Here is a 24,957-nt window from a genome sequence, read left to right on the forward strand (position 1 = left end):
AATTTTTAATGCTAACTCACCTCTATATCCTCTAGTCTTTCTCTTCATAGCATGTATAACTTCAATAGCAATAAGGGCATTATCAAGGATCGACCGACCTTCGACAAAAGCTGACTGCTCCTGGGAAACACATTTGTCCAGGCAAAACTTCAGCCTATTGGCAAGCACTTTAGAGACTATCTTGTAAAGGACATTACACAGAGAGATAGGTCTCAAATCTTTCATCGAAGTAGGATTATCACATTTAGGGATGAGACAAATATTGGTTTCGTTAAGGCTAGAAGGAAAATATCCCCTGTCTAACCAGGAAGATGCGGCTACAAAAATATCGTCCCCACAATGTTCCCAGAACCTTTGGTAGAATGCTGGGTTGAAACCATCAGGGCCTGGTGATTTATCCGGATGCATCTGAAATAAAGCTTGTTGTAATTCAATTTTGGTCAGGGGTGCCATAAGTAAATGGTTATCCTCCTCTGTCACCCTTTGTTGGATATGGTTAAGCACAGGTTCATGAATACCACTTATATTTTTGAAAAGAGCATTAAAATAATTTTTAGCTACCTCGCATAAATCCTCTTGAGTATGAACTGCAGTACCTGCTTCATCAACAAGTTTGGTAATTTTCTTCTTCTTACTGCGAGCTGAAGCTGACATGTGAAAAAATCGAGTATTCAAGTCACCTTCTTGAAGCCAATGCATCTTGGCTCGCTGTTTCCAGTACCCTTCCTCCTGAACCAGTAAAGTAGCATGCCTATCAGAGTATTCCTAAAACCTCCGACTCTCTGCTTCCCCCTGGTTATCCCTCAACGCCTCCATCTCACGGACACATTCTTCAATCTCCTGTTTAAACTTCACTCTTTTCCTCTTTCCCCACCTTTGTAACTTGTTAGCACAACGAGCAACACGATCAACTATCACAATATTGTCATTCGCACCCCAGCCATCAATCACCGTCTCCTCCAAATCCGGTTCCTTCAACCATTTATTCTCAAACCGAAAAGAACCATTGAATAATGTATGAGGACATGTACAAATATTGTTATCCATGCGGATATGCAAATGTCTACGGATATTTTTTCCATATGCGAATATGAGGATGAGTATTTAGTACCTATCATTGTCATAGCTAACCATGCAAGATTCACTTTCCTAATATACCCAAACCAGCTGTATTCACAATCAATGGCTCACAATCCCTAATTGCAAAAAATCCACAAATATCAACGATCCAAAATCGCCAACCCTAACTTTTGTCACTTCTCAGTGTCAGTCAGTCTTTTGTAGTTTGTAGTCTGATCACTCCACCATTACAAATCATCATTTCACTCACCACACCCGCCCCCCCCACTCTCATGTGTCACTTCCACACCCCCTTTCTCTCTCTCACACACTCTCACTCACTCATTTTTGGTCCTTTATTGTCGTGGCAGTGTAATTTCCTGGAGTTGTCTGATCTGAAGCTTTGCAACTAATCTGGTAATTTTACTTCTGCAATTGGGAAGGCTGTTGGTCATGGCATGCTGTTGATTGTATAGAAAGTGCAAGGATGAAAACAGGGAAGCGAATTAATCACAACCCACAAAACTTGTCAGACACTTTTCCTGATATTTCTTCTGGGGCAATGTTTGGTACTAGTAGCGGTAGTAATATTGTATTTCATGATATTCAGAGCAACAATACTGCTTCTTGGCCAACATTTCCTGGTGGTGAGAAGGCAAGGGAGTCTTTTTCTTCTAGAGGGCAATTCTGTTTTACAAGCCCTGCATCTGGTCTAAATTTTTGCAGCTCAAATATGCAACCGACATCAAAAAAGGCTTTTGAACGGTTCTCAGCTAACTATGCATCTCCTTCCATGAATGGGTGTCCTCGTGTCTTCTGCATGGGAAAAAGTGAGTGGGAAAAGTTTATTTGTTTGGTTAACGTTTATACTTTATATATTTGTTGAGAACTCACATTTCTGTTGTTGGCTTGAAGGTGGTCATCTTCTTATAAGCAATACATGGCTTCTTGGTATTGTTTGCTCATGTCATTGTTGCCACATGTCTATACTTAAGTTTTGTGAGGTAAATTATGACAAAACTGGTTCTACTTTGTATAGAGATGATTTGTAGCACTATTGAACCTCCTTGAACATTAATTTCTGATGCCAATGTAAAAATTGCCGACTTAATGATTTATCTCTTTTGATATTGCAGCATTCAGGGTTACACAGTGTCAACCCAGGGGATGTTGTTCGAATGGAAAGCGGAGAGACCATTGCACAATGGCAGAAGCTGTATTTCTTAAAATTCGGGGTAAGAAGTAGATGCTATACATTTTAGGGCTTAATGTTTCATTTTGCATGATGTATCTTTATAGGGGAAAGCGTTTTTAGAGACAAATAATGTGTATTCTTGATTCTTTGCCTGTCCTTCCATCATATGTTTATCAAGTTATAGGAAAAGACAAATTTTCTATGGTTTTTTTTATTTCTTTTGTGATTTTTCTCCCACATTGGACTGCATCACGTGAGAAGACAATATATTGTTTGTTTATTTGTTTAATCGTGATTGAAGAGAATTACTTGTATCCCCGCCTTCAGAGATGCATCTTTTGGTGTTTTCCTTTCACTGAGCATGCATTCCTTTCGCTTTCCTCTAGCTCTCTAGTATTTTCAAGGTCTGGACATTTGGTTAATGCTTTTTATTTTGGTTCTCTTAGAATTTTATTTGTTTGCTTGCATCTTCGACTTTCCTACATTGCTATTTCATTTTGAAAAATATAAAATAGAATGGAGCCCCCATCCTTTATCCTTTGATTGGATGTATGTTAAAAGAGTACTACTAGCTGTGGTTTTACTCATGATTTTGAGAAGTAGAATATTGGCCGGTTTGATCAGATGCCATTTAACTGGCTATGTGATTGGCTTGTTTCTTGCCTAAACACTGTAGTCACTGAAAATTAGTTGCAACAGTAAATGAGCTGGTTTTGTTAGAAATCAGTGAACCACAGTGGTTCTAGTGGTTTGGTTGGCTCTTGGTGCAAATGTTGTGATAGTGTGAAAGCTGACACGTTTTTTTTTACCAAAAAGCTGACACATTGCTGCATAAGACACATCACTGCATACATGTAAACTTGATTTTTCATAAGCATCATTGCATCAAGATTCAGAAAGATTTCTGCTACATGTTCTACTTGGATGCAAACTGACCAACAACTATAAGTAGCTTGAAAATGAAAATAACATGTTTTTCTGTGATACATTCTTTGACACCCGGTTTGCAAGGAAGCAAAAATTATACTAAACTTTTCTTTTACTACAAACTATAGTCTGTTGCATTGAAAACTTACCAATGGATAGCACAAAATTTACACTATGGCGTTTACTTGCACCGACAATTTTTAACTTCGGTACCAACAACTTTTCATACATTTGGTTATCGAATTTTCTTTTGAAAAACCAGGTCTCAGTTGGACCATTGGTTCATGATTTCATACCATCAAACCAGGCACTGCTAATGGTCCAGAAGATCAATGCACTTAGTCTGGTGTATCATTGCATCTGATGAATAGAAATAATAATGATTGTGAGTGTTGAGGGCTCTAGCTAGTTTATTAGATGAAAGCCGTGTTTCAACTTTATGTATGGTAAAACGGTGATAATTTGACTTTATTTTTTCCCGTGTTTACTTCATTCTTGGAATTGAGAGTTGAATTTCTTATTTGCATGTGTTTGAAGCAATGAGAACACTGGATGGTGATATTTTATAATGCTTTAGATTAGGTCTTCTGGAAATGAGAGTGAATGGGACTGGCCAGAAGTATTTTCAACAACAGGCAATCTGATGAAATCCAATGCATCTGCATCTGATATGTCCAAGAGTGATCTGTCACATATTTTGAATTCGGCTGCAGTCACGTTAAGGTCTGAAAAGTTTTCTGACTATGTTATGTTTCCGTAGAATGCTTGATACAGACCTCAATTTATTTATTGGTGCATTGTCCAGAAAACAACCGATACCAAACCAGGATGGTTGCAACATTCCACTCAAGGGTTTAAACGCTTTTATGCAGAACAACCTGTATGACCGGGTGAAAAGCCAGTTAATGGAATCTAATATGGCTAATTCTACACCTGCACCAAACTTTGTCGGAGTTCAACTGAATGATGGTTGTCAGCCTATACCTCCTTTCCTTGATTCTCTGAAAAGGGATGAAAATTTGTCAATTACCCAGTCTACACAAATTCCAACAAGCCATAAAGACCATGCATGTATCAAAAAGAAGAATCTAAAGACTGGTATACTAGACAAAGATGCAACTTTCTCTGACATTGAGCTTAGGCTTGGTCAACCACATCGGGCCGGAAATCTAGTTGCATCATTTGTAGAATCACCATTGTTTACCTTTGCCAGTTCTCCTAAACCGCATTCCCTGAAGCAGATGACTAATAGTGCGTTGAATCAATATTTTCTCTTCACTGTTTGTTATAGTGTTACAGTATTTCAATTGTGTATAAGTGTGTGCTCATTTTGAAGAAAACCTTCTTAACTGTGAATTTTGTTCATTAAATGCAGATCTTAGCAGGGAGGAGGAATTGCAGAATAATATTAGTCATGCTGCTGGTTCATTCAAAATGCTCGAGGAACAACCTCTACTTAACCCCCCATACTATATGTCTGGATGTAGTAATATTTCAGGTGCTGCTACATCTAGTTCACAAACTTACAATGTGGCCATGAGTTCATTGTTTTCACCATTTACACAATTTACTTCTCAACCCAAGGGTAATACAAATGCAAGCGGAAATTTGGTGAATGATGGTATCATGCCCAAGAACCCACATTCTGAATATGGTACCGTGCAATTTGGTTCTTCTAATGTTCTCTGGAATAGTAATGGTCACAAAGGTAGGCAATCAAATGATTCTGCACCAGAGTTCAATAAATATTTGGAAAATGTTAACGGGGCAAGGGTTGGTGAAGATTCCCGCACCAAAATAAATTCTGGATTTGAAGTAAATCAGTTCATGGAATTTGGCTCCATTAGAAGAACTGTTGGTGGTAGTGGTAGTTGTACTCCTGTTGTTAGCAAAAAGATATATGAATCAAGCTTTGCATCAGATACATCTGTGGGTGCAAATGCTTTGCAAGGTTCAAAAAATGTATTTTCTTTTGGACAAAGCAATCACTTGACTTTGGGGACAGCTGTTCCATTTGAAGAAAATTTGAAGAGCCTTCCCTATCTTGTTTCAAGCTCTACGTTAAATCAGAATTCTACACCGAAACAATGGGGTATTAATATGGATACTTACATGCTTGATGAAAATATGAGGTTGCTTGCATTGACACAAATGCTGGAGTTATCTAAGCAACAACAAGCTTTGTATTTTCATGATATGAATCAGAAGCTAGGGAAAACAGATATTCCAAAACCTCAGAACTATATATACAAGGCTTCAGTGCCTGAGCCGGGTTCTTCTGGGGCATCACTGAAATTACCCCAAAATAGGGGGACTTGTGGAAATCTTGAGATTACTGATGGTATACACAAACTAACTGGCTACGCTCACTGGCACACAATAATCTTTCTCTCCTCTTTTAACTGTTTTCTTAGTTTATTTCTTGGCATGTATTATGGATTTTCTTTTATAGTATGCATGTGTTTAAGGGTTATCTTTCTTGCAGGTTTGAACAGATATTGCGATGTCTCTGCCTTAACACCAATACCTTTACAATCTAAAGAAAAGGAATCACAATGTAAACATTCCTATAATCTTCAAAATGATGGTCCGTCTTTGAGGTTAGGTGACTGCAGATATCATGTTATGTCATAAGGATAATTGCTGCATCTTGCTGGAAAGATGTATTTCTTTGGTGGCTTTGATAGTTTGATGTTGATACTTTTTGTGGCAGCTTTAGGAGTAGTTGTCTCTTTAATTCATTTTTCTAATGATGGTTTGTTTTAGCTAATAGTAGGCTGTTGTGGTACAGTGTCCCCCACCTCGCACAAACACACACGCGCTTCAAAACCTTCCCTCGTTCCACAGGGTGACACGTTTTGTATAGAAGTCCTTGCTTTTCTATAAGTCAAACCTATTTCGAGCAACCCTGAGTCCCTGACATGTTTACTGGCTGCTGCTTGACCTTCGCTGAGTTTGGTCCCTTTTCCAGACTCCATCCGTTCATAGTGCATACCTGATAGACTGCCTTTTTCTCTTTCTCCTGCTGCAACTTATTCCACATGTTGATCCTTCATTCTTTTGGCTGAGACACTTCTACCCCCATCCTCTATTCTGCCTCTTTGCTGTTGATGATTAATCAACACCTCTTTGGTGCATTCTGGGAATTATCTCAGTTGCAATTATCCCAAGTCACTTGTTAATTATACCGTTGAATACATGTGATCGGGTGTCCAGACTATGGCTTTTAACTATCAAGATGATCTGTCTTTTTTTTTTTCTTTCTTTTTTTAAAATCTGAACAATTACTTTTTTGTAGTATAAATTACATGATTGTTTCCCATTATCTTCCATATAGCAGCCATCCCGCCGTAGAATTTTTGCAGTTGGTCACTATGCACCTCTAGTCGGTAATGACAGCTATACATATAATTTGGTGGCACTTGGGGATGATACTTAATAATGTAATTGTTCTTATGTTTCTTGTCAAGCATTTAAACTTGGGAACCTGTATGCATTGATTCCTAGTGCATCTAGAAAAAAATGTGTAAAAGGTTGGCATGTGCACATTGATGGATATATAGCCGGTAAGATCATCGAAGTAAGGATTAGTGGAAGGTGAAAGGAGCTTGAGCATGTAATTCTATTGCAAGAAAATAGTATAGCGCATTGCAGTTTTTTTTTTGTATGTCATTGTGAAATCCTACCTTAACTGTTTGGTACTTTGGCTTCCTGGAATTTTGTTTCGTAATTTGGCTTCTAAAATTTCCCCTTTTTCATGTCTCCCAATTTAATGTTTCAGCCTTGGAATGAACAATACCAGATCAAGTGAAAAATGCGCTGAGCAACAATCAGATATACATTTTGCAGGCAAATATGCTAGTGCTGCTTGGGAAAACTGTTGCAGAAACAATGTTTGCACTGGAATTGAACCCTCTCGCAATATTGTAAAAGAAAAGTTTGCCGATGTCAATGGTGTGACCTCTTTGAAAATAGTTTCAGAGTGTAGTAGAGATCAGAAACCTTCAAGGAATAAAAATATCTACTTTGAGCTAAGTGGATTAGATAGTCACGACACAGTAAAAATTGGCTCTCATACACCTCAATGGAGGGATGTGCCACGTAAGGTCAGTAAACCATTATGTGATGCAACAATTTTAGATCAGATGGCTACTATATTGGATTGTGAAGGACAAGACAGTGCCCAAATGGGAAACATTTCTACCAAACGTTTGAAAAATAAATTTGATAGGGAAGGTTTGTTGAAAGAGCGGGAAATTTTAAATGTTTCTTCTGGATGTTCTGCTCCTGTTGTTTCTCAGGCCTCTGGGATGGAGGTTAACAAGGTTGATTCTTGTAATGTAGATACTACATATGCTGGTTGTATTGAGAACCTTGTGCTTGATGAGGTGTTAGGAATTGATAAAGGCTGGTCCTCTGATTTGGTTGAAAGCGAAAGAAGTGCAGAGTATGCAGGTTCAACCAGTGGGAGTGACTTGAAAAAAGGTTATCCGAGAGTATTAAATGATCAACCATGCCGGAGTCTCCTTGACGATATTAAACTGTTAGATTCTTTGATTTGGAAAAAAGGGCAGGACCAAAATCATATAATGGTTAGTGCTAATTGTAGAGCTAGTCAATCTCAAAAAGTCAAAAAGGGCTTCAAAGGAAAAGAGCCAAAGAGAAACAAGGTGAGAGTTCTGGGTGCTTCATTGCTTCCTGGAATCTCTTGCTCATTGAATAACCAGATTGGAGAAAGTCCTGGATCTTTTGATCCCCCTTCTAGTTTATCTGAAGAAATGCAATTGTACTTTTCATCTAGCCAGCAAAGATCATATAACAAGGTTTCTATTGTTCAACCTATAACTAGTCACAGACCCTCTTCATTTTCATCTAAATTTCTCTCTTGTAATAATAATAATCTAAACAAACATCACAGAGATGAAGATTGCTGTGAGTCAGAATCAAATTCTCATACTGAGTTTCACACATTACCTGGAATTTCTAGAATAAAGAAATCAAGGAAGGTTTTCACTTCTGATTGCTTTGGGCATTTCCAAATGCAAGTACCACACTATGATGAACCAAAAAATGCTACGCAGATGTTATCCTCTAGCAGAAAAGGAAGCGCTCATAGAATTAAAAGGCCAGTAGTGTGTGGAAAATATGGGGAAATATCTAGTGAATTATCAATTACAGAAGTACCAAAACCAGCAAAAATTGTCTCTCTTAGCAAGGTTCTTAGAACTTCCAAAAGATGCATGATCCCTACAACTGAAACACCTAGTCTAACAGCAAAAAAGAAACAGAGGACATTGGGCTTTGAAACAAGTTGGGGGCATAGCTGTGCGAAATCTGGTTTAAAAGCTAAGAAAGATAATGAATCCGAATATACAATAATTTGTGATGAAACAAATTCCGATGTGTCTATGGAAGATTTTGAAAGAGGCTGCAAGCAAACTGTTGTTTACAAAGGGAAGAGAGATGCCAAAGAGAGGCAGGGTGATATTTTAAGCAGAGCTGATTCTCCATTGAAGGTGAAGAGCAGAGAAATTCGGAAACAGCGCAGCATTAACGAAATCATTACTAAAGGTAAATTTGAGTTAAGTATTATTATTTTTTTAAAAAAATAACTTTTGTTTCAGGAAATTCATTATTATAAAGAACAAAGTAATAATGACAACATATGGTGTGCGGGTTATAAAGTTACCCATATTTGAAATTTATTTTATGTGCATTCCATAATTTCCTTTACTATTGCAAGCTTACCTGTTTGGAATTCCAAATGTTACAAATACGTACTACAAGACAATTGTTGATTTGCATTTTTGGTGTAACTAGCCGTTATTATTCTACCAATTTATGTCACTATTCATTTTCATATAATGATGACATATGTGTGAGCTATGTTGTCAATAGTGGCATTTTGGGGAGAAGCAGCATGGGGGGTAGCCTCCCCCACATGCTGCGGCGTGGAAATGAATCTGCACTGTCCTCAGCCGCGCCATTCCTAGTCCCTGCCATCCACAGGCACACCGTCACAGACGGGAAAAAAGGAAGTAGGAGGCAAACAGAAGCGAAAGAATGACATCGCTGTATTCTTGATAAGTATGGTTAGTTAATAATGAGCCCTACTTGACAAGTATGGTTAGTTAATAGGCCCTATGTTGTCAATCTCAGATAGCGGCGCGTAGTGCCGAACCCCAAAAATGCTATAGAAATCAAAGTTTAAGCTAAATGAATTTTTTAAACACTCAAAGTTCAAGCTAAATGTATTGAAAATCTGGACCTATAAATCAAATTTTGAGCTCATTTTTTGTGGAAGAACTTTTTATAATGTTCTAAACATGCCTGCAAAAAAATCATTAAAAAATACTCCCTCCGTCCCAAATTATAAGGGAAAAAAGCCCATTTTTTTTGTCCCAAATTATAAGAGAAAAAATCATTTTCAAGAATGTTTTTTCCTTATTTTCATAAAATTAAATGCAAATTGCATTTAATTTCTTCTCTCTCTCATTTTCTCAATAAACAACAACCAATAAAAATTGTTTTTACTTCTTACTATGCAACTTATTCCAAGGAAAACTCACAAAAACATACTTCAAATTCTCATGTTTTACTTTTTCTTAATAAGTGTGATTTTTTTATTTTCCCTTATAATTTGGGACGGAGGGAGTACATCTTAACTCAACATCAGGGACTGAAACTGCGTGCAGGAAAAATTTTGTATGCACTATGAAAATAATAAAAATTAAGGGAGAAACTTAAAAGATCCCCGTCACACACACACACACACACACACACACACATATATATGATTAATTAATAATTTATTCGATTATTTAATCGATATAAGTTAATCAATATAAAAAGAGTAGCAGTCACCTCGCACGCAGCTGTTTCGAAATCCTTGGTTTAGGGTTAGCCGCACCGCTCCTGTTTCTGGTACTGACTGACAACATACTGTGTGATGCTTTTTTATACCATCAGTAGCTATTTAGTTGCAAATTGGATATAAGTATTATATCCTTTTGGGTTTGTGTTTTGAATTATTTTCCTTAAAAATGTCTCCTCATTAGGGTTTTTAATGCGTGCCAGAAACCCAAATGCAGGATATGTTGAAGTATGCGGAAGATCACGAGCATAGTTTGTGTAACAAAAGAAGTAACATGTGAGCAAATCAAAAGTTGTCTTATTTGTTGATTTTGTAGAAATCTTCCTTTTAAATGCCTAGATCTCTTGTTGGTGCATATTGTTATTCTTACTGTATGCATTGCATGGTTATTACAGCTCTGTTCAGGAACACAGAAACCTGTCCATCACCAATTCAGATTCTTTCTGCGGTGTCTGTCAAAGGTCAAGCAATGATGAAGTTAACAGTTTATTGAAGTGTAGTAAATGTCTAATTAAAGTATGTAATTATGATACAAATTCAACATTTTCATATTTTTGCATGAAGTAAGATTTTGATACTATCTTTATTATCTTGTTGATTAGGTTCGTCAGGCTGGCTATGGTATTTCAGCATTACCTAAAAGAGGTCTAAGGGGTTGTAGACCATGCCAAACAAACTCAAAAGATATTGTATGTTTGTCGACATTTACACTTTACTCCAATAAGCATTTCATTTTATCCATTAAAATTCTTAGTCCTGATCTAAGGTTTCATTATTTTGTTTTCGGGTTTGCTTTTTACTGCAAGAAGCCATTCAGTCAAATTTTATTTTCCTTTTACTTTTATAGGTAGCTCCATCTCTTTTCTGATACACACTTTTTAATTTCTTTTGGAATTAATTTAAATTGTTTTCATTCTTTTATTCTTAAGTAACGTAGCAAGTATTTCTCTCCTGAAAAATTGTCAAATTTGTGCCTTTATGGTATTTAGGGGTCAATTAACTACTCATCTTCCCCTTCAAGATTATATGGTAAACCATAGATTGTTTGTTGGAATTACATATGGGCTTAGTACTTGGTTGCAAGTCCTTGTCTGTTATGGATGGATTAACGCACAACTCAAGATCCTCATGCATGTGACAGAGTCAAAATAAAGGAAATGGTGTTGTAATAATTATAAACTGAGAATGGGGAAACTTATTGCGTTAACATTTGATATTTGACAATGTTTTCTCTATATTACTTCTCCCAGGTGTGTTCAATTTGCAATCAACGGGGTGGTTCGTGTATAGAGTGCAGGAATGTTGATTGCTCTGTCAAGTTTCATCCTTGTTCTCATCAGAAGGTATTTTCCATTGCTATTTTGAAGTTTTCAGCATACTATTTCTGATAGAGGAAATATCTCTGTAGAATTCATTTGGAACTTTGTTCATCCTTGTAACCCCACCCATGTATATATATCAAGTGAGTTCATGAGATTGATAGGAGATAATATTGATAATAACTGTATCGAGATTAACATTTTTATTGCTCTCAACTATACACTCAAATACTTGTTAAAAAAAGAAACTATGCACTCCAATTTGTATAGATACCATGTCCTAGTGTCATCTATAGTTTAGACACTGCCTATGTCTGTATTAGTGTAATCTTCAGTGTCCGTGTCTGTTTTCACCTGTCTTTTCCTGGGTTCGGTACCCAGGATAAGTTGTGGAGCATTTTATTGGCTTCTTCCAATGTTGGTTGATTTTTGAACCTTTATTGTGGACTATGCAGTTATTGAATGATGGACAACTTACTTTGAGTAGTATACCCATTTGATTTGTATAACAACTCCCATAACAAATGCCTTTGAACTTCTTCTACAGAACCCTTTGCAAATCGAAACTGAGGGAATTAATGAAGAGAAAGTTTCATTTTATCGAAGATCTGTGCTTCATGGTATTGGCCCTGAATTTCAGTCTACGTATGATCCTACTGATGAGATGGATAGTCGAGAGGAAAAGGAATTTACCTGTGCTAGGACAGAGGTATTTCTGTTGTCATGGCATTATCAGGAATGAAGTGCGGGGGGATTGGATGATTGACTCATGATATTAAATATCTTCTTGATTTTTATAGGGTTACAAGGGCCGTAAATGGGACGGTATCCAGAATAATCATACCAGTGCCTTAAAACTCAAGGGCGAATGCCGTGTTCCGGATGAGCAGTTAAATGCTTGGATTCACATAAATGGGAAGGAATTGAGCTCAAAAGGAATTTTGAAATTTCCAGATTCAGATATTGAGCATGATTCTCGGGTATGTTCAAGTTGTTTATGTAGTCCCCTATTTTTTACGGGTTGAGATTTGTTATGTTGAAATCAAGGTTGTCAAACTTGACGGTCTAGGTAAACTTGCGGTACTTGTGTATATTCAAGCGTTACCTACGGGTTGAGATTTGTTATGTTGAAATCAAGGTTGTCAAACTTGACGGTCTAGGTAAACTTGCGGTACACACACACACACACACACACACACACAATAACAACGTTGAAGAATTCCAATGCAGTAGAATAACATTGAGTTAGGAAAAACTCAAGAACAGGAAGCTGTACACACAACAGAGTCTGTTAGCAGTTGGAACCTTGCTGTTACGTTAGTGGCTGTCCTTGTCAAAACGAGGCTTCAATGATAGTCTTTGAATGTTCGCCAGTGAAGGGAGGCCTTTTGCGGCCATCCAGAGGGAGGTAGGCTTCAGAGTGGTATATTTTGAAATTTGGAAAGGAGAAAGAGAAAAGCTGAAACTGTATAAGAATTTGTTATTGTTATTTGTTACTCCTCCATAGACTCGTTAACCAACTTATGACAAGCGTCTAACAAACAAACTGATAGAATTCCAGTAGTTTTCAGCAGAAACTAGATAATGCTGCATACGATCAACGATGATCACTTGCAACATAAACTAGATAATGCCACATTAGCTCATAAACCAACATGGATGGAACCCTAGAGTAACCACTGGTCACGGCTGGATGCGTTCTGAGGCCATGGCTGGCCTGATGAAGTGAAATTATGAAAGAAACTGGCACAAAGCCGGTTTAAATGAAATTGTGCCGTCTGTTTTCTAACCAGTTTTTAGAAAATCTTCAGACTGGCAAACTCCTCCAAGACCTCCAAGTTTGAGGAAGTTTATCTCAGTCAGATCCCTTACCTAAGCTTGTATACTTGTAGTTTACAAGTACCAACAGGTTTGACAACGATGGTTGAGTAGGACAACTATGGTAGTTGTTTTATTTACAGGTGAGTGAGTAGTTGACTGATGTTTGGTTTCCTCTAATGTGTGGCGAATATATGACATGTTTGGGTTATGGAGATCAAGTTGAGTTTAGGCATTTCAAGAACATAAATTTTATAAATAAAAAGTTACATATATGTAGGTTAGTATTGAGATATTGAAATTTATTATAGCATGATTTGTTAGTATCCTTTGGGATATAAAATCCTTTCATGTTCTTTTCACCCAATAACTTAAGTTTTGAGATTGCTTGTTCATGACATAGGCTCAAAATAAAAAACATAAGAAAATCAGCATAATTTTGGGTGTGCCTGTTCTCTCTTTACATAACCACAAATGACTCTTATGTTTTGGGGAAGCTGCGTCGGGATAACTTGGTATTGTAATGTTTTGAGTAAGCTTCAGCCTAGTCTTTATTATCTGTCATCCTACTATCTGTTCAAAGATTATGCCGAGTATCTAATGGTCTACTATTTGCAGAAAACATGTTCTCTGCACAAACAAGTGAAGGGTCTTTTTGTATACAAATCTGGGATACATGGCCTTGGTCTTTATACTTCTCAATTAATATCTCAGGGTAGAATGGTATAATACTTTTAACTCTCTTATTTTATATGCCCCTCTCCACTATGATTGCAAGTATATGTTTCTCATGCTTCAATAGGTTGTAGAGTATGTAGGTGAAATTGTGAGACAAAGTGTGGCTGATAAAAGAGAAATTGAATACATATCTGGAAGGAAACTTCAGTACAAAAGTGCCTGCTACTTATTTAGGATAGACAATGAACATGTAATTGATGCCACAAGGAAGGGGGGGATAGCTCGATTTGTTAACCACTCATGTCTGGTATATTACTTTGAAGCTCCATTCTGTATTTGTTTATTGTTCTCGCTCTCTATAGTTTTTCATTGATCGAGACTGCTAAAGGTCATTGATTATAGTTTTCTTTGTTTACATGGCCAGCCAAATTGCGTGTCAAAAGTCATTACTGTCAGGCATCTGAAGAAGGTAATTGTTCACATGATTCATTTAGAATAAGTTGGACTAATTTAATGGTGGCGGATGAAAAAACCAAGTAACATTTGATTTTGTAGGTTGTCTTCTTTGCGAAGAGGGACATACTTCCTGGTGAAGAGATTACTTACGATTACAAATTTAACTATGAAGATGAAGGAAAGAAAATTCCATGTTCCTGCAATTCAAAAACTTGCAGGCGCTCTCTGAACTGACTCTGGCATTTTGAAAAACCTTTAGTTGTTAAATTTTACATAAAGTCATTGAACATTTTTGTTGTGTTTATGACTCAAACACGTTGCCTCCTTACACGGGCAAGTCTATGTGATGGCATCACTTGAATGGAGTTTTGTAGCGAAACTGATGAATGAAATAAGATACTAAGGCATCAATCAATAAAAATAAGAAAATCTTTCAATTTGGTCAGTGATGAACACAAACACACTTTTGCCAAGCATTGAAAAAATTAATGTTTGTCTCAAATGTAAAGTCATCTACATAAAAAAAAAAGTCATCTACATAAGAATTACAGATACAGTGGTGTACGTTACCAACTTGTTTCAAATGGAACACATTCCCAGTATATTCTTAACACATTGTAACCCACCTTGAGAAAACCCTATGACTACCAGTTTGGAATATTTGCTGCAGCTTCATTAACCATTTTTACGAGAGTCACCTGGAAAAGGAAACGCGTGGTAGTTCTTATCAAATATATCATTATAATTTTACATAAAACCATGAGCCATTCAATTAGAACTAAACTATTGCAGGTGATTTTCAACCTATTCTGAAAAAGCCTAGCAACTCTCCTGAACAGCAATGTGAATGAATGTCTTACCAAAGATTTAACCAGATCAGCTCTTCTTTGAGTTTGAGAGAGCTGCTTTTATCCCCTCCCACCTTTTCTTAAAAACCGATCTTGTTCGGAAGTACTGTTTTGAACGGGTAAAAACACTTTTTTTCATCCCTAGATGGATAAATTCAGACAAAATTGTATTTTTTGCCCGTCTAGAACAACAGTTCATCGGGATGAGATCAGTTTTAAGAAAGAGGTGATAAAAGTAGCTCTTTTCTAACAATCGGAAACTATTTTATTCCTCTCTTCTGCCCTAAACTCCCAAATAAAACCTTAAACGGCCGAGTCATATAAATCAACATGATGAATGATAACTTTTCCAAAACATCGCATTCCAAAAAACAAAACCAACAGGAAAAAAAAGTGAAGGAAATTCGACAAAGTAACCAACACTAACACAAAGGCAGATTGAAGCATACCACACTCTCTGGAACACCAGGTGGTGGCAATGTCAGATTTTTTGGAGCAACAAGATCATAAGATCTTTTATCAAACCTCCATTCTCCAATTTTTCCATAAGTCATTTCACCCTGAATATTTTACACCATACATTAAGTAACAACTTAAGCAATAAGATAAAAACAAAGATGTGTACATGTAATGTTGTTTGATTAAGAACTGAATATAGATCAGTAGTAGTACCTTCATTGAATAGTCACACCCATAAGTGTAGTGAATTATGTATGTTTTACCAAGTTGTTTGTCCCATGGAGGCTGACACACATAATAAACAAATAAAATGTTAGAATGTTTGAAGATAGCAGCATGCTTTTAGAACAATGTTTGAAAATGAATACAAAAAAGTAATGAATACATCATTGTTCAAGCACAATTCTCTGTGATTTCTGTAGTCTGTTATAAACAGAACCAAGAAGCTTCATGTTAGACTATAAAATAGTAGCAAAGTTGAAAGAGAAAAATGAGAGATATATAGTGAAACAGTGTTCTGAACTACGCACGCAATGCACAACTCTTTATATAGGCGTAAATGTAATAAAGAGGATAATAATCACAAATATTCTATCCCTATTTACATGATATGATAAGACTGAGAACTGATCCTAAAAGATAAATCAAGATATTCCAAGATAATGTCAAGATATTTTTCGATACTATTTTATATTCTTGCAATTTTTAAGCACTTAATTATTGTGGCATACAAGTTCAAATGAACTCTTCTAAACAAGGTCTATGCAGGTCACTGAAATCGGTTGATTAAATGACTGAACAAGACTAACTGTTGTTTACTTGAAGTGTTGTGTTATAAAACTTATGATACTAAACTGTCTAAAATATAACTCTTAATTGCATAGTGTTCTAAGCTTTTAAATAAGAAGCAATGGATAGAAATCAAAGGTTCTCATTCACTATCACATATTGCCACATGAGAACCTTAATAACACACAAGACAGTAGAAAATATACTAAACAGAGAACCTTATTGAACCTGAATCATGAAGTCCTTGAACAATATGTTATGAACACCGTGAAGAGCAGAAGAAACTGCATAAGCATACCTATATCGACGATACAAAATATCATAAAACTTCAATTTGTTGTGAGGCTAAGAAAGGATAATAAAAATTGGAGAAGTGAAAGAAATTTACATTTCAAGCACCCATCCAAAAGCTTTATCAGTTTCAGGATCTTTCTTCATTGCCAGGGAAACATTCATCCAAGTAGGAGCAATCTTCTTAAGGGATTCCTAATATTTTTGCAGATACAATTTATAAAAAGTTGCATGAAATTAAGAATATCCATAAGAGAAATGATATTTTGATACACAAATTTGACAACAATTTGATGGTTAACAACGCAGTTCAAAAATGTGTTTAATTACATTCAGTGGATGATTCATGAAAATACCAAGGTGTTGTGATCCATTAACCATCCAATGAACACAGTTAATGGTTAACTGCATTCAATGGATAGTCGATGTGTTGCAACACCTTGTTATATTCATTAACCAACCACTAAATGTATTAACTACGTATTTGAACTACGTTAACTATAACAAATGTTATCGAATTTTGTTGTTCAATTTTGTGTCAAAATACCACGCTCTATCCGTAATTACCACAAAAAAAACTAAATGACAGATACCTTGCCAACAATTACAGGTGAATTCCCAATTGGATCTATATTGGTTACAGGTCCATTTTCCTCAGGGAAGTACTTTCTTAGTACTGTCTCATATTTCTTAGGCTCAATATAAAAGAAAGGGAATGCAGCTCCCATTCCATCTCTGGCTAAGTTAGGTATAGGTTTCACAATTATATGATCTGGCTCTGACATCAATATGTAGCTGATATGCAAAAAAGAAAGAAAACCACATAAATAACATTCAAAACCAAAATCTCAGAAAAGAAAATGAAATGAAATTTAAAGTTAAACATATCATACTCTTCTTTGATATCTGCTTGTTGAAGCCACTGTACAAAGGCCCATGGTCTATTAAGGACTATGTAACCCTGCCATAAAAGATCATACATGAGTATGATGGCACAAGAGTAACATGTAGTGTTCAAGTTCTAAGGGCAAGTTAAATTGGTTCTCAAAATTAATGAATTTTTGAAATTAAAAGTGTAGATCACATTAGTTCCAACCATTCTCCAACAAGGTTGTCAGACTCGCGAGTCTACTCAAACTCGTAAAGGGTCTATAGACTCGACTCGTAGGCCCGACTCGTAGACTCGTACGAGTCTATGGAAAATTAAAAGTGACTTTTACACCCACACACACACACGCACATGCACTCGCACGCACGCACACGGACATGCCCATGCAAATTCTAAAAAGTAACATGTAGTGCTCAAATTCTAAGGACAAGTCAAATTGGTCCTCAAAGTTAATGAATTTCTAAAATCATTTTTGAAATTAAAAGTGTAGATCACATTAGTTTCTTCGATTCTCCGAACAATTTCAAGGACTAAATTGATCAACTCAAAAGGACTAATGTAATGAAAAAAACTAATTTAAAAAATCATTTTAAACTTCATTAATTTTACGATTTCCTGAAGCATACTGTTTTAGGGACTAAATTACTGATTTACTCCAAGAATAACAAGGACCTGGATACCCTACCGTCATGGTTTCATTGCATTGGAGGCTGTTTGGTTGATATCAGACAATCCAAATTTAAAGCTTAGTATTTGACCACAATCAAAATTATAAATTGCGGGATCAAAACCAGATGACTAAGATCTTCCTGCAATCACTATTTGACTGCAGAGAATCCATTTCCCAGTATTGATTTGGATCCCTAAAAATCTACCTACCTAACTTACAATTTAGTCAATGATTCAAATTACTACAATTTATTTAGTTCCTAAATCATTCAAACTCAACTATCAACTATGGTAGGATTCACCACTAGGATTTCTCAATCTAGACAAAAACTAAACAATTCTCATATTTTAATCCCAATAAAAAAAGAAAAGATTTTTATAGCACAAATTAATCAAAAAATCCAATTCAACCAAACCCAAAAAACCAAAACACAAAATTAATTCAAAGCAATGAAAATGAAGAAATGAAAAGAAAAACCTGATCCATTCCAGAAGGCAAAGGTTGAGCAACAAAAGTAGGGATCTCATCCATATACTGATCAGCTTTACCAGAATGCAAAATTCTTGTAAATCCACCCATATCAGAATGACCACTTTCTTTCATCTTTTTGAACCAGTAATACATAACTCTACACTGCCATGTATTGTAAAGTGAATCAGAAGCTGTAACTGCAGTATGAAATAATCTCTTTGAAGAAGAAGGTTTTTTGTTAAGTGGCATCTTGATTATTGGGTCTATAGTAATTGAAGGACGACGTGTTGGACCAGGAAAATCTTGTTTCAATGGAGCATTTCCTGATATTATGATGTTGTATGTTATTAATGTTACTGAAAATGTTATCAGAATTGTGAAAAACATGTTTCCACAACCCATTTTTCTGTCCTTTCTTTTTCTTCTTCTTTCTCTAGTTTTGATTCATGTGAAGAAGAAGAAGAAGAAGAAGAATGAGGCGGCTTTGGGAACGGTTCTGTATCTAGTTGTTACTGTAGTTGAAAGTGGAAACTCTCAAAAAAGTCGTCTACACTTTCTTTCTTCAATTATTAATATGGAAATAACATTCATTTGTTCATTTAAATAAATGCCATTTGTGTTACTTTTTGTGTTGGTATAATATGTTGATTGAAGAAGTTATGTTTTTATATTAGTTTGATTGATTATTAGGTGAGGTTTGTCATAATCCATGTTTTATATATAGGATAGGATAATAAATATTGTAATTAGGACCTTTTTTTTTTTTTATATATAGTCTACAATTTTATATGGTTAAATATGAAATTAACTAGGGCTCGACAAAGATCTAGGTCATATGACCCGACTCGAACACGATTCAATTTATATAAAATTCAAGGAAGATGGCTGATCATGTTGAGTCGAAACTCGGTCCAATTGAGAGAGAGAGAGAGAGAGAGAGAGAGAGAGAGAGAGAGAGAGAGAGAGAGAGAGAGAGAGAGAGAGAGAGAGAGAGAGAGAGAGAGGGTGCAAGAGGGTTGTATTTGGTTAATGGATTGATATGATGTTGCTTTGGTTTTGCATGGGTAAAATCAGACATTTTTGAGTATTTAAGAAACTTTATTATAGGTATATTTTGGATGAAATTTGATTGTACCCACCTTTTGTCTTATTCTAAGATTAACGTTTGCCTGGTTTTTTAGTTATGATTAAGATTTTTTAGTTGCAATGTAATTCTCCTTTCTTTGAGGGGTTACTCTCCATTGTTTGAACTCAATTCGCTACTTATGTAACGAACTGAATTAGTTTCCAAAAGAAGAGGAAAAAACGCAAAAATCAAATCAAAATATGGCTTCGGTTTTTGAGGTTTTGGAACTTTTTTTTGTAGAAATTGAAATTGTTTTTGAAACTGGTGAAATGAGGGGGAAGGAGGTCGGGTTCTTTATACACGTTGGTATTGTCCGCTACTTAAGTAGCGAACTCTATTTGATACTTAAGTAGTATATGGCAAAATAATTCAAAATTTTCACTAGGATCTCTAGGGGGCGTCAAATATTAAAATGTTGTTGAGTTTCAATATTTTTTACACGTCCAATATTTATGTAGCAAAGTTTGTTTGCTAATTAACTAGCATACAAAGGTATTTTTAAAATTTCATAGATATTGCAAGAAAGTTTGAGGGTGCTAAAAGAAAATCCCATTACAAAGTGTATATATAGAAAATGAGGCTTAATTACATGTTCTATATTTTTAGGCCCAAAGCCTTTATTTTATCAGAGAATTATTTCTGCCCCCCCCGGCATATATGAGCACCCCTGAAAACTCCATTTGACCCCTCTCGCTACTTATGATGCGATGTAAATAACAAAAATGGGGGGGGGGGGGGGGGGGGGGGGGGGAAGAGTTCGCTTTCTAGAATGCAAACTGCAACTGAGTTCGCTTTTCTAGATAGCAAACTGTAGTGAGTTCACTTTCTAGAATGCGAACTGCAGCTGAGTTCGATTTTTAGATAGCAAATTGCAGTTGAGTTCGCTTTTTAGAATGTGAACTCATTTTTTCATTATAGGGGGTGAATTTGAGCTAAAAATATTGACACTCGCTACTTAGAGTGCGAAAAAGTGCTTGCATCCTAGAAAACGAGAGGGTTAGTTTGTTAATTTTAGGGGGTGATCGAGGATATTCAGGGAGTGCGAAAAGTTGGATTCATTTTATAAATCTACTATGATGTATCAATAATTTTTTCTTCAATAATTTTTTTTTTATTTTACATGAAAAAACATTGTCATATTAATTATTGTGAATGAATTTTTAATAGAATATATTAAATTCTTTGTTAAAAAACATCAGTTTAAAAGATATGTATAGGGATGAACATTGTTAAGGCAACCATAAAAAACCCATTGTTATTTTGTTCTGTTTTTGAAAGATGACAATTGCTCTATAGATAATTATCTGTTAACACCAATTAATATACAAAATAGTTGAGATGGCCGAGTTGGTCTAAGGCGCCAGATTAAGGTTCTGGTCCGAAAGGGCGTGGGTTCAAATCCCACTCTCAACAAATGATTAAGTTTTTTATCGACTTATTTGCTTGAGTTATCTTTGTGTTGTAATAAACATATTTCATTCTAATTTTGCTTTTAAGTTATAACCAGCTGGACACCCGTGCATCCGCACGGGAGTCGAGGCGTTGCCGCTCCTCACTTGGTAACATGAAATAATAATTTATCGGAAAGTAATTCAAAAGATAAAAAAAAAAAAAATAATAAGAAAGGATATAATATTTGGTAAAAACCATCACAAAAAAACCTCAGATATCCGTATTAGTATAATATAAATTTTGTTAAAAAAAAAAATATACAAAATAGTTGAGATGGCCGAGTTGGTCTAAGGCGCCAGATTAAGGTTCTGGTCCGAAAGGGCGTGGGTTCAAATCCCACTCTCAACAAATGATTAAGTTTTTTATCGACTTATTTACTTGAGTTATCTTTGTGTTGTAATAAACATATTTCATTCTAATTTTGCTTTTAAGTTGTAATAAAAATAATAAACACATTACTATTCAAATTCAATTTGCTTCCGGTTAAATATTTTAATCCTATAACAAAACAAATTGAACTCTAGAATTCAACACAATATCTTATATGTTAGAACCCTAAAATGTGAGTGGGGGGATTTTGATATTGCAAAACAACGGATTAAGGATTTGGATCCTCTAAAGCAAATAAAATGTAAAGTTGGAAAATCAAGTTTTGTTATAGTATTCATATAATATATATTTTTGATTTGTTGATCCATGACTAAGATTACTTACTTTACACTCTAAATTTAAACTACGCAAGTCTAGCCATTAGACAACTTAAAAATAATCACAAAGAAAAAAAGCAATTTTAAGAAAAAAATGTTGCTATGTGTACAACATAATGTTCTTCTAGCAAATCCTAAAAAATAGAAAGAAAATAAGCTGCCAATAACTATTTCAAAAATAGACAAATAAGCAAATGAGTCATGAACAAATAAACTAATTAACAACATTAACTTTTTTTTGTTACATCAGAATACTGAAATTGTATTAATAATAACAGCATCAACATTCTTGTAAAAATGAAACTAAAAATAACAACATCATTAACAACAAAACTATTAATGGTAAATTTTTTGGGCTTTCACCATCAGTTTAATCTGGTTCGGGGGTCAGTTCTGTCATTAAGTGGTTCTAGCTCTCTCCCGATTACAGTTGCGAGGGATTGAACTGTGATACTGCCTAAACAAGTTCAACGTCAATCACCACTAAACCAACTAATTATTGGTAAACAAAAGTATATGTTGTTAAAAAACAACAACTAAAGTATATGTATACGGTGGATATTATTACCACCCAGCCTACCTACAATTTAGCCAACAATAAGAAAAAATCAAAACAAAAACATAATTGCCACGTGTGTAATTAAGGTGTCCAGCACACAAAATTAACCTAAACTAAACCTAAACATAAACATAAACGCGGTTTTAACACAAAAATCGCAACCACGTTCATCCCACGAATTCTACGGAATTTTCCAACTCAATAACTCATTACATCCTTCAAATTTTCCTTCCTCTTTAGTCCCTTATACCTTATTATATATATACCATTACAAAATCTTCACTCCTTCAATCAAATCACAAAAAAAAGAGTTTTATTAATTATTAATTTTGTTAACAAAATTCCATTATCATCATTATTTGTTTATGATGGATAATGGGATTCATAGACAATCATCTATAAGGGACCATATAAGGGACAAGTTCAAAAATTCAATATGTTGCTTCACGGGAAATTATCATCCTCATAATGTCGACGATTCATCGTTTGGTGGCGAAGGATTTTACAACAAATTAACAATACCAAGAACACCAATTTCGCCGGCTGGCTCTTCAGGTTCGCCATCCTCATGGTTCAAGAAATCGCCAACGACGAGTAATAATGGAACCGAATTTTCGCGTGTTAGGGGGAGAAGCCAAAGGTTACGTGGAAGTCGTAGAGGTCATAATCGTCAATCACAATCCGCTGATTTTAGCTATGATCCTTCTAGTTATGCACTTAATTTCGAAAGTGAAAATGCCCAAGATGATTTTCCAATTAGAAATTTTAGCTCTCGTTTGCCTCGGTCCCCACCGCGTTCTTCTTCGAAGGTTAATTATTCCGATGAGCTTCCAAAGGAGATTGTTGGGTGTAGTTGATCAATACCATAGACATAGTCAATCATTCAGATTTGGTGCCAAGAATATCAAATGGAGAAAAACCTATGGTTTGCCTTCTTTTGTACACAAGGTAGTTTGTATATGTTTGATAGGAGGTTTCAATTCAATATTCAATGTATCCCAAATACTTGGCAATGTTGTGTTGGCATCATTATCTCTATTTCCATGAATGTATCTTCTATCAAAATGTTATATTTGATCATCTTTCTGTTAACTTTAATTTATTTTTTTTAATTTTTTTTTTTTAATGATTTTTCACTCATTCCAGGTTCGAACCTTATTTCTACATATAAAATACAATATTCATGCATATAATCGTTTAAAATACAAAAGGCCAGCTTCATAGAAAAAAACTTCATAAAAAAATACAAAAAGCCAGAATACAAGAAACATAGTTTAATTAAGACACATAAACCCTTCAAGAAAATAAGTTTAATTTGCTACTATGAAGATTGGACGATCTTTCCATAAATATATTGCTGTGGTTAAAAAGTATATTCCTCGTTCCATAAGTGCAGTTTAATTGGTAGCTGACAGAAATATTTATTTGTAAAGACTGTCTTGAGTTTATCATAAAATTCTTCATTTTTCTATACTTAAAAGTGTGCGAGTCTAGTTACTAAACAATTTTACAAAAAGGGACCAACCGCATCAAAAAAAATATACACTCTCCAATTGAGAAAAACCTTAAATCTCCATGAAACTTCACTAACTTAAGTGTTAGAGTGTTTTTGCAAGGACACCACCCGCTACAAAGCACAACCCTGTGCCACCTATGCAATTTAATAACCTATAAAAGGGACCAACCATATAAAAAAAAGATACACACTCTCATTCTAAGAAATATCTCAAAGCTCCATGAAATTCATTGTCTTGAGTGCTAGAATGTCTTTTTAATACTCTTTCTAACAAACACTAATTTATGTGAGACTCTTATTGATTTCATCCAAATAAAAAAAAATGAGTATTAGAAAAAGTGTTGGAAAGAAAATGTTATTAACACTCCTTATTTTGAAATGCATTATAATCAAATTTCCTACTCATAAATATTTTTAAATTTTCTACCCACACTTGTAAATTTCGAATCTCTGGGTGCTTTGTTTTTGGGTACAAACATTACATTTTATTTGATCAAGGCAATCAAGTCCACAACATTGCGTTTTTGAGACATTTTTCGTTTTAAACTTTATGTGAATCATTGTGGTTTTATACTTTTATCCTTCGTAAAAGACGCTTCATTTGATTGAGAAATGTGAGTATTGACCACTTTTAGCCTCAATTTCCAAATAATGTAAGACGTTTTGGTGTATTAGAACAGTAGCCCCTCAGTCGAGGTTAAAGAGATGAAGGATTGTCAGTCCTCAAGTGTTGAAGTGTGACATGGGTTCGACCCCTACTCGGGGCTGCCAATATTCCGACCTCAACTCCACAACATTGTGTTTCTAAGATATGTCCACTTTAGTCACGTGTAAACTATCACATATTTGTCTTT

The 24,957-nt window shown here is 35.2% G+C and overlaps 3 protein-coding genes and 2 non-coding genes across 15 annotated transcripts; 4 read left to right on the top strand and 1 right to left on the bottom strand.

The window, feature by feature from the left end:
* Positions 1-1,065: 1,065 nt before the first annotated feature.
* On the top strand, positions 1,066-14,595 carry LOC123915468. 11 transcript variants are annotated; one of them, XM_045966602.1, is made up of 18 exons: positions 1,066-1,889; positions 1,975-2,063; positions 2,196-2,294; positions 3,759-3,904; positions 3,987-4,432; positions 4,557-5,522; positions 5,667-5,781; positions 6,963-8,752; positions 10,259-10,331; positions 10,451-10,571; positions 10,658-10,744; positions 11,306-11,398; positions 11,922-12,083; positions 12,175-12,354; positions 13,811-13,915; positions 13,995-14,177; positions 14,295-14,339; positions 14,426-14,595. In XM_045966602.1, the coding sequence occupies exons 1-18, from the start codon at positions 1,547-1,549 to the stop codon at positions 14,558-14,560; spliced, it is 5,178 nt and encodes a 1,725-aa protein (XP_045822558.1). In that variant the 5' UTR covers positions 1,066-1,546; the 3' UTR covers positions 14,561-14,595. The 11 variants fall into 11 exon arrangements, 9 of the variants coding, with proteins under 9 accessions (XP_045822558.1, XP_045822561.1, XP_045822607.1 ...); XM_045966603.1 differs by having other exon boundaries at positions 1,135-1,587; positions 1,670-1,889; positions 4,557-5,781; XM_045966614.1 differs by having other exon boundaries at positions 1,136-1,889; positions 4,557-4,926; positions 5,491-5,781.
* A 142-nt stretch (positions 14,596-14,737) lies between these two features.
* On the bottom strand, positions 14,738-19,431 carry LOC123915509 (hydroxyproline O-arabinosyltransferase 1-like). Its single transcript, XM_045966662.1, has 8 exons — positions 18,750-19,431; positions 17,607-17,674; positions 17,307-17,508; positions 16,811-16,908; positions 16,651-16,720; positions 15,847-15,918; positions 15,624-15,734; positions 14,738-15,024 (listed from the first exon to the last, which is right to left on the bottom strand). The coding sequence occupies exons 1-8, from the start codon at positions 19,143-19,145 to the stop codon at positions 14,971-14,973; spliced, it is 1,071 nt and encodes a 356-aa protein (XP_045822618.1). The 5' UTR covers positions 19,146-19,431; the 3' UTR covers positions 14,738-14,970.
* Positions 19,432-21,201: 1,770 nt separating this feature from the next.
* TRNAL-AAG lies at positions 21,202-21,282 on the top strand. Its single transcript has one exon. It is a non-coding gene; the product is annotated as a tRNA-Leu (tRNA).
* A 306-nt stretch (positions 21,283-21,588) lies between these two features.
* On the top strand, positions 21,589-21,669 carry TRNAL-AAG. Its single transcript has one exon. It is a non-coding gene; the product is annotated as a tRNA-Leu (tRNA).
* Positions 21,670-22,861: 1,192 nt separating this feature from the next.
* Positions 22,862-23,574, top strand: LOC123915517. Its single transcript, XM_045966673.1, has one exon. It carries the CDS (start codon positions 22,953-22,955, stop codon positions 23,442-23,444), a length of 492 nt encoding a protein of 163 aa, XP_045822629.1. The 5' UTR covers positions 22,862-22,952; the 3' UTR covers positions 23,445-23,574.
* Positions 23,575-24,957: the final 1,383 nt, after the last annotated feature.

This window comes from Trifolium pratense, linkage group LG1, assembly GCF_020283565.1.
Source record: "Trifolium pratense cultivar HEN17-A07 linkage group LG1, ARS_RC_1.1, whole genome shotgun sequence".
Taxonomy (NCBI): domain Eukaryota; kingdom Viridiplantae; phylum Streptophyta; class Magnoliopsida; order Fabales; family Fabaceae; genus Trifolium; species Trifolium pratense.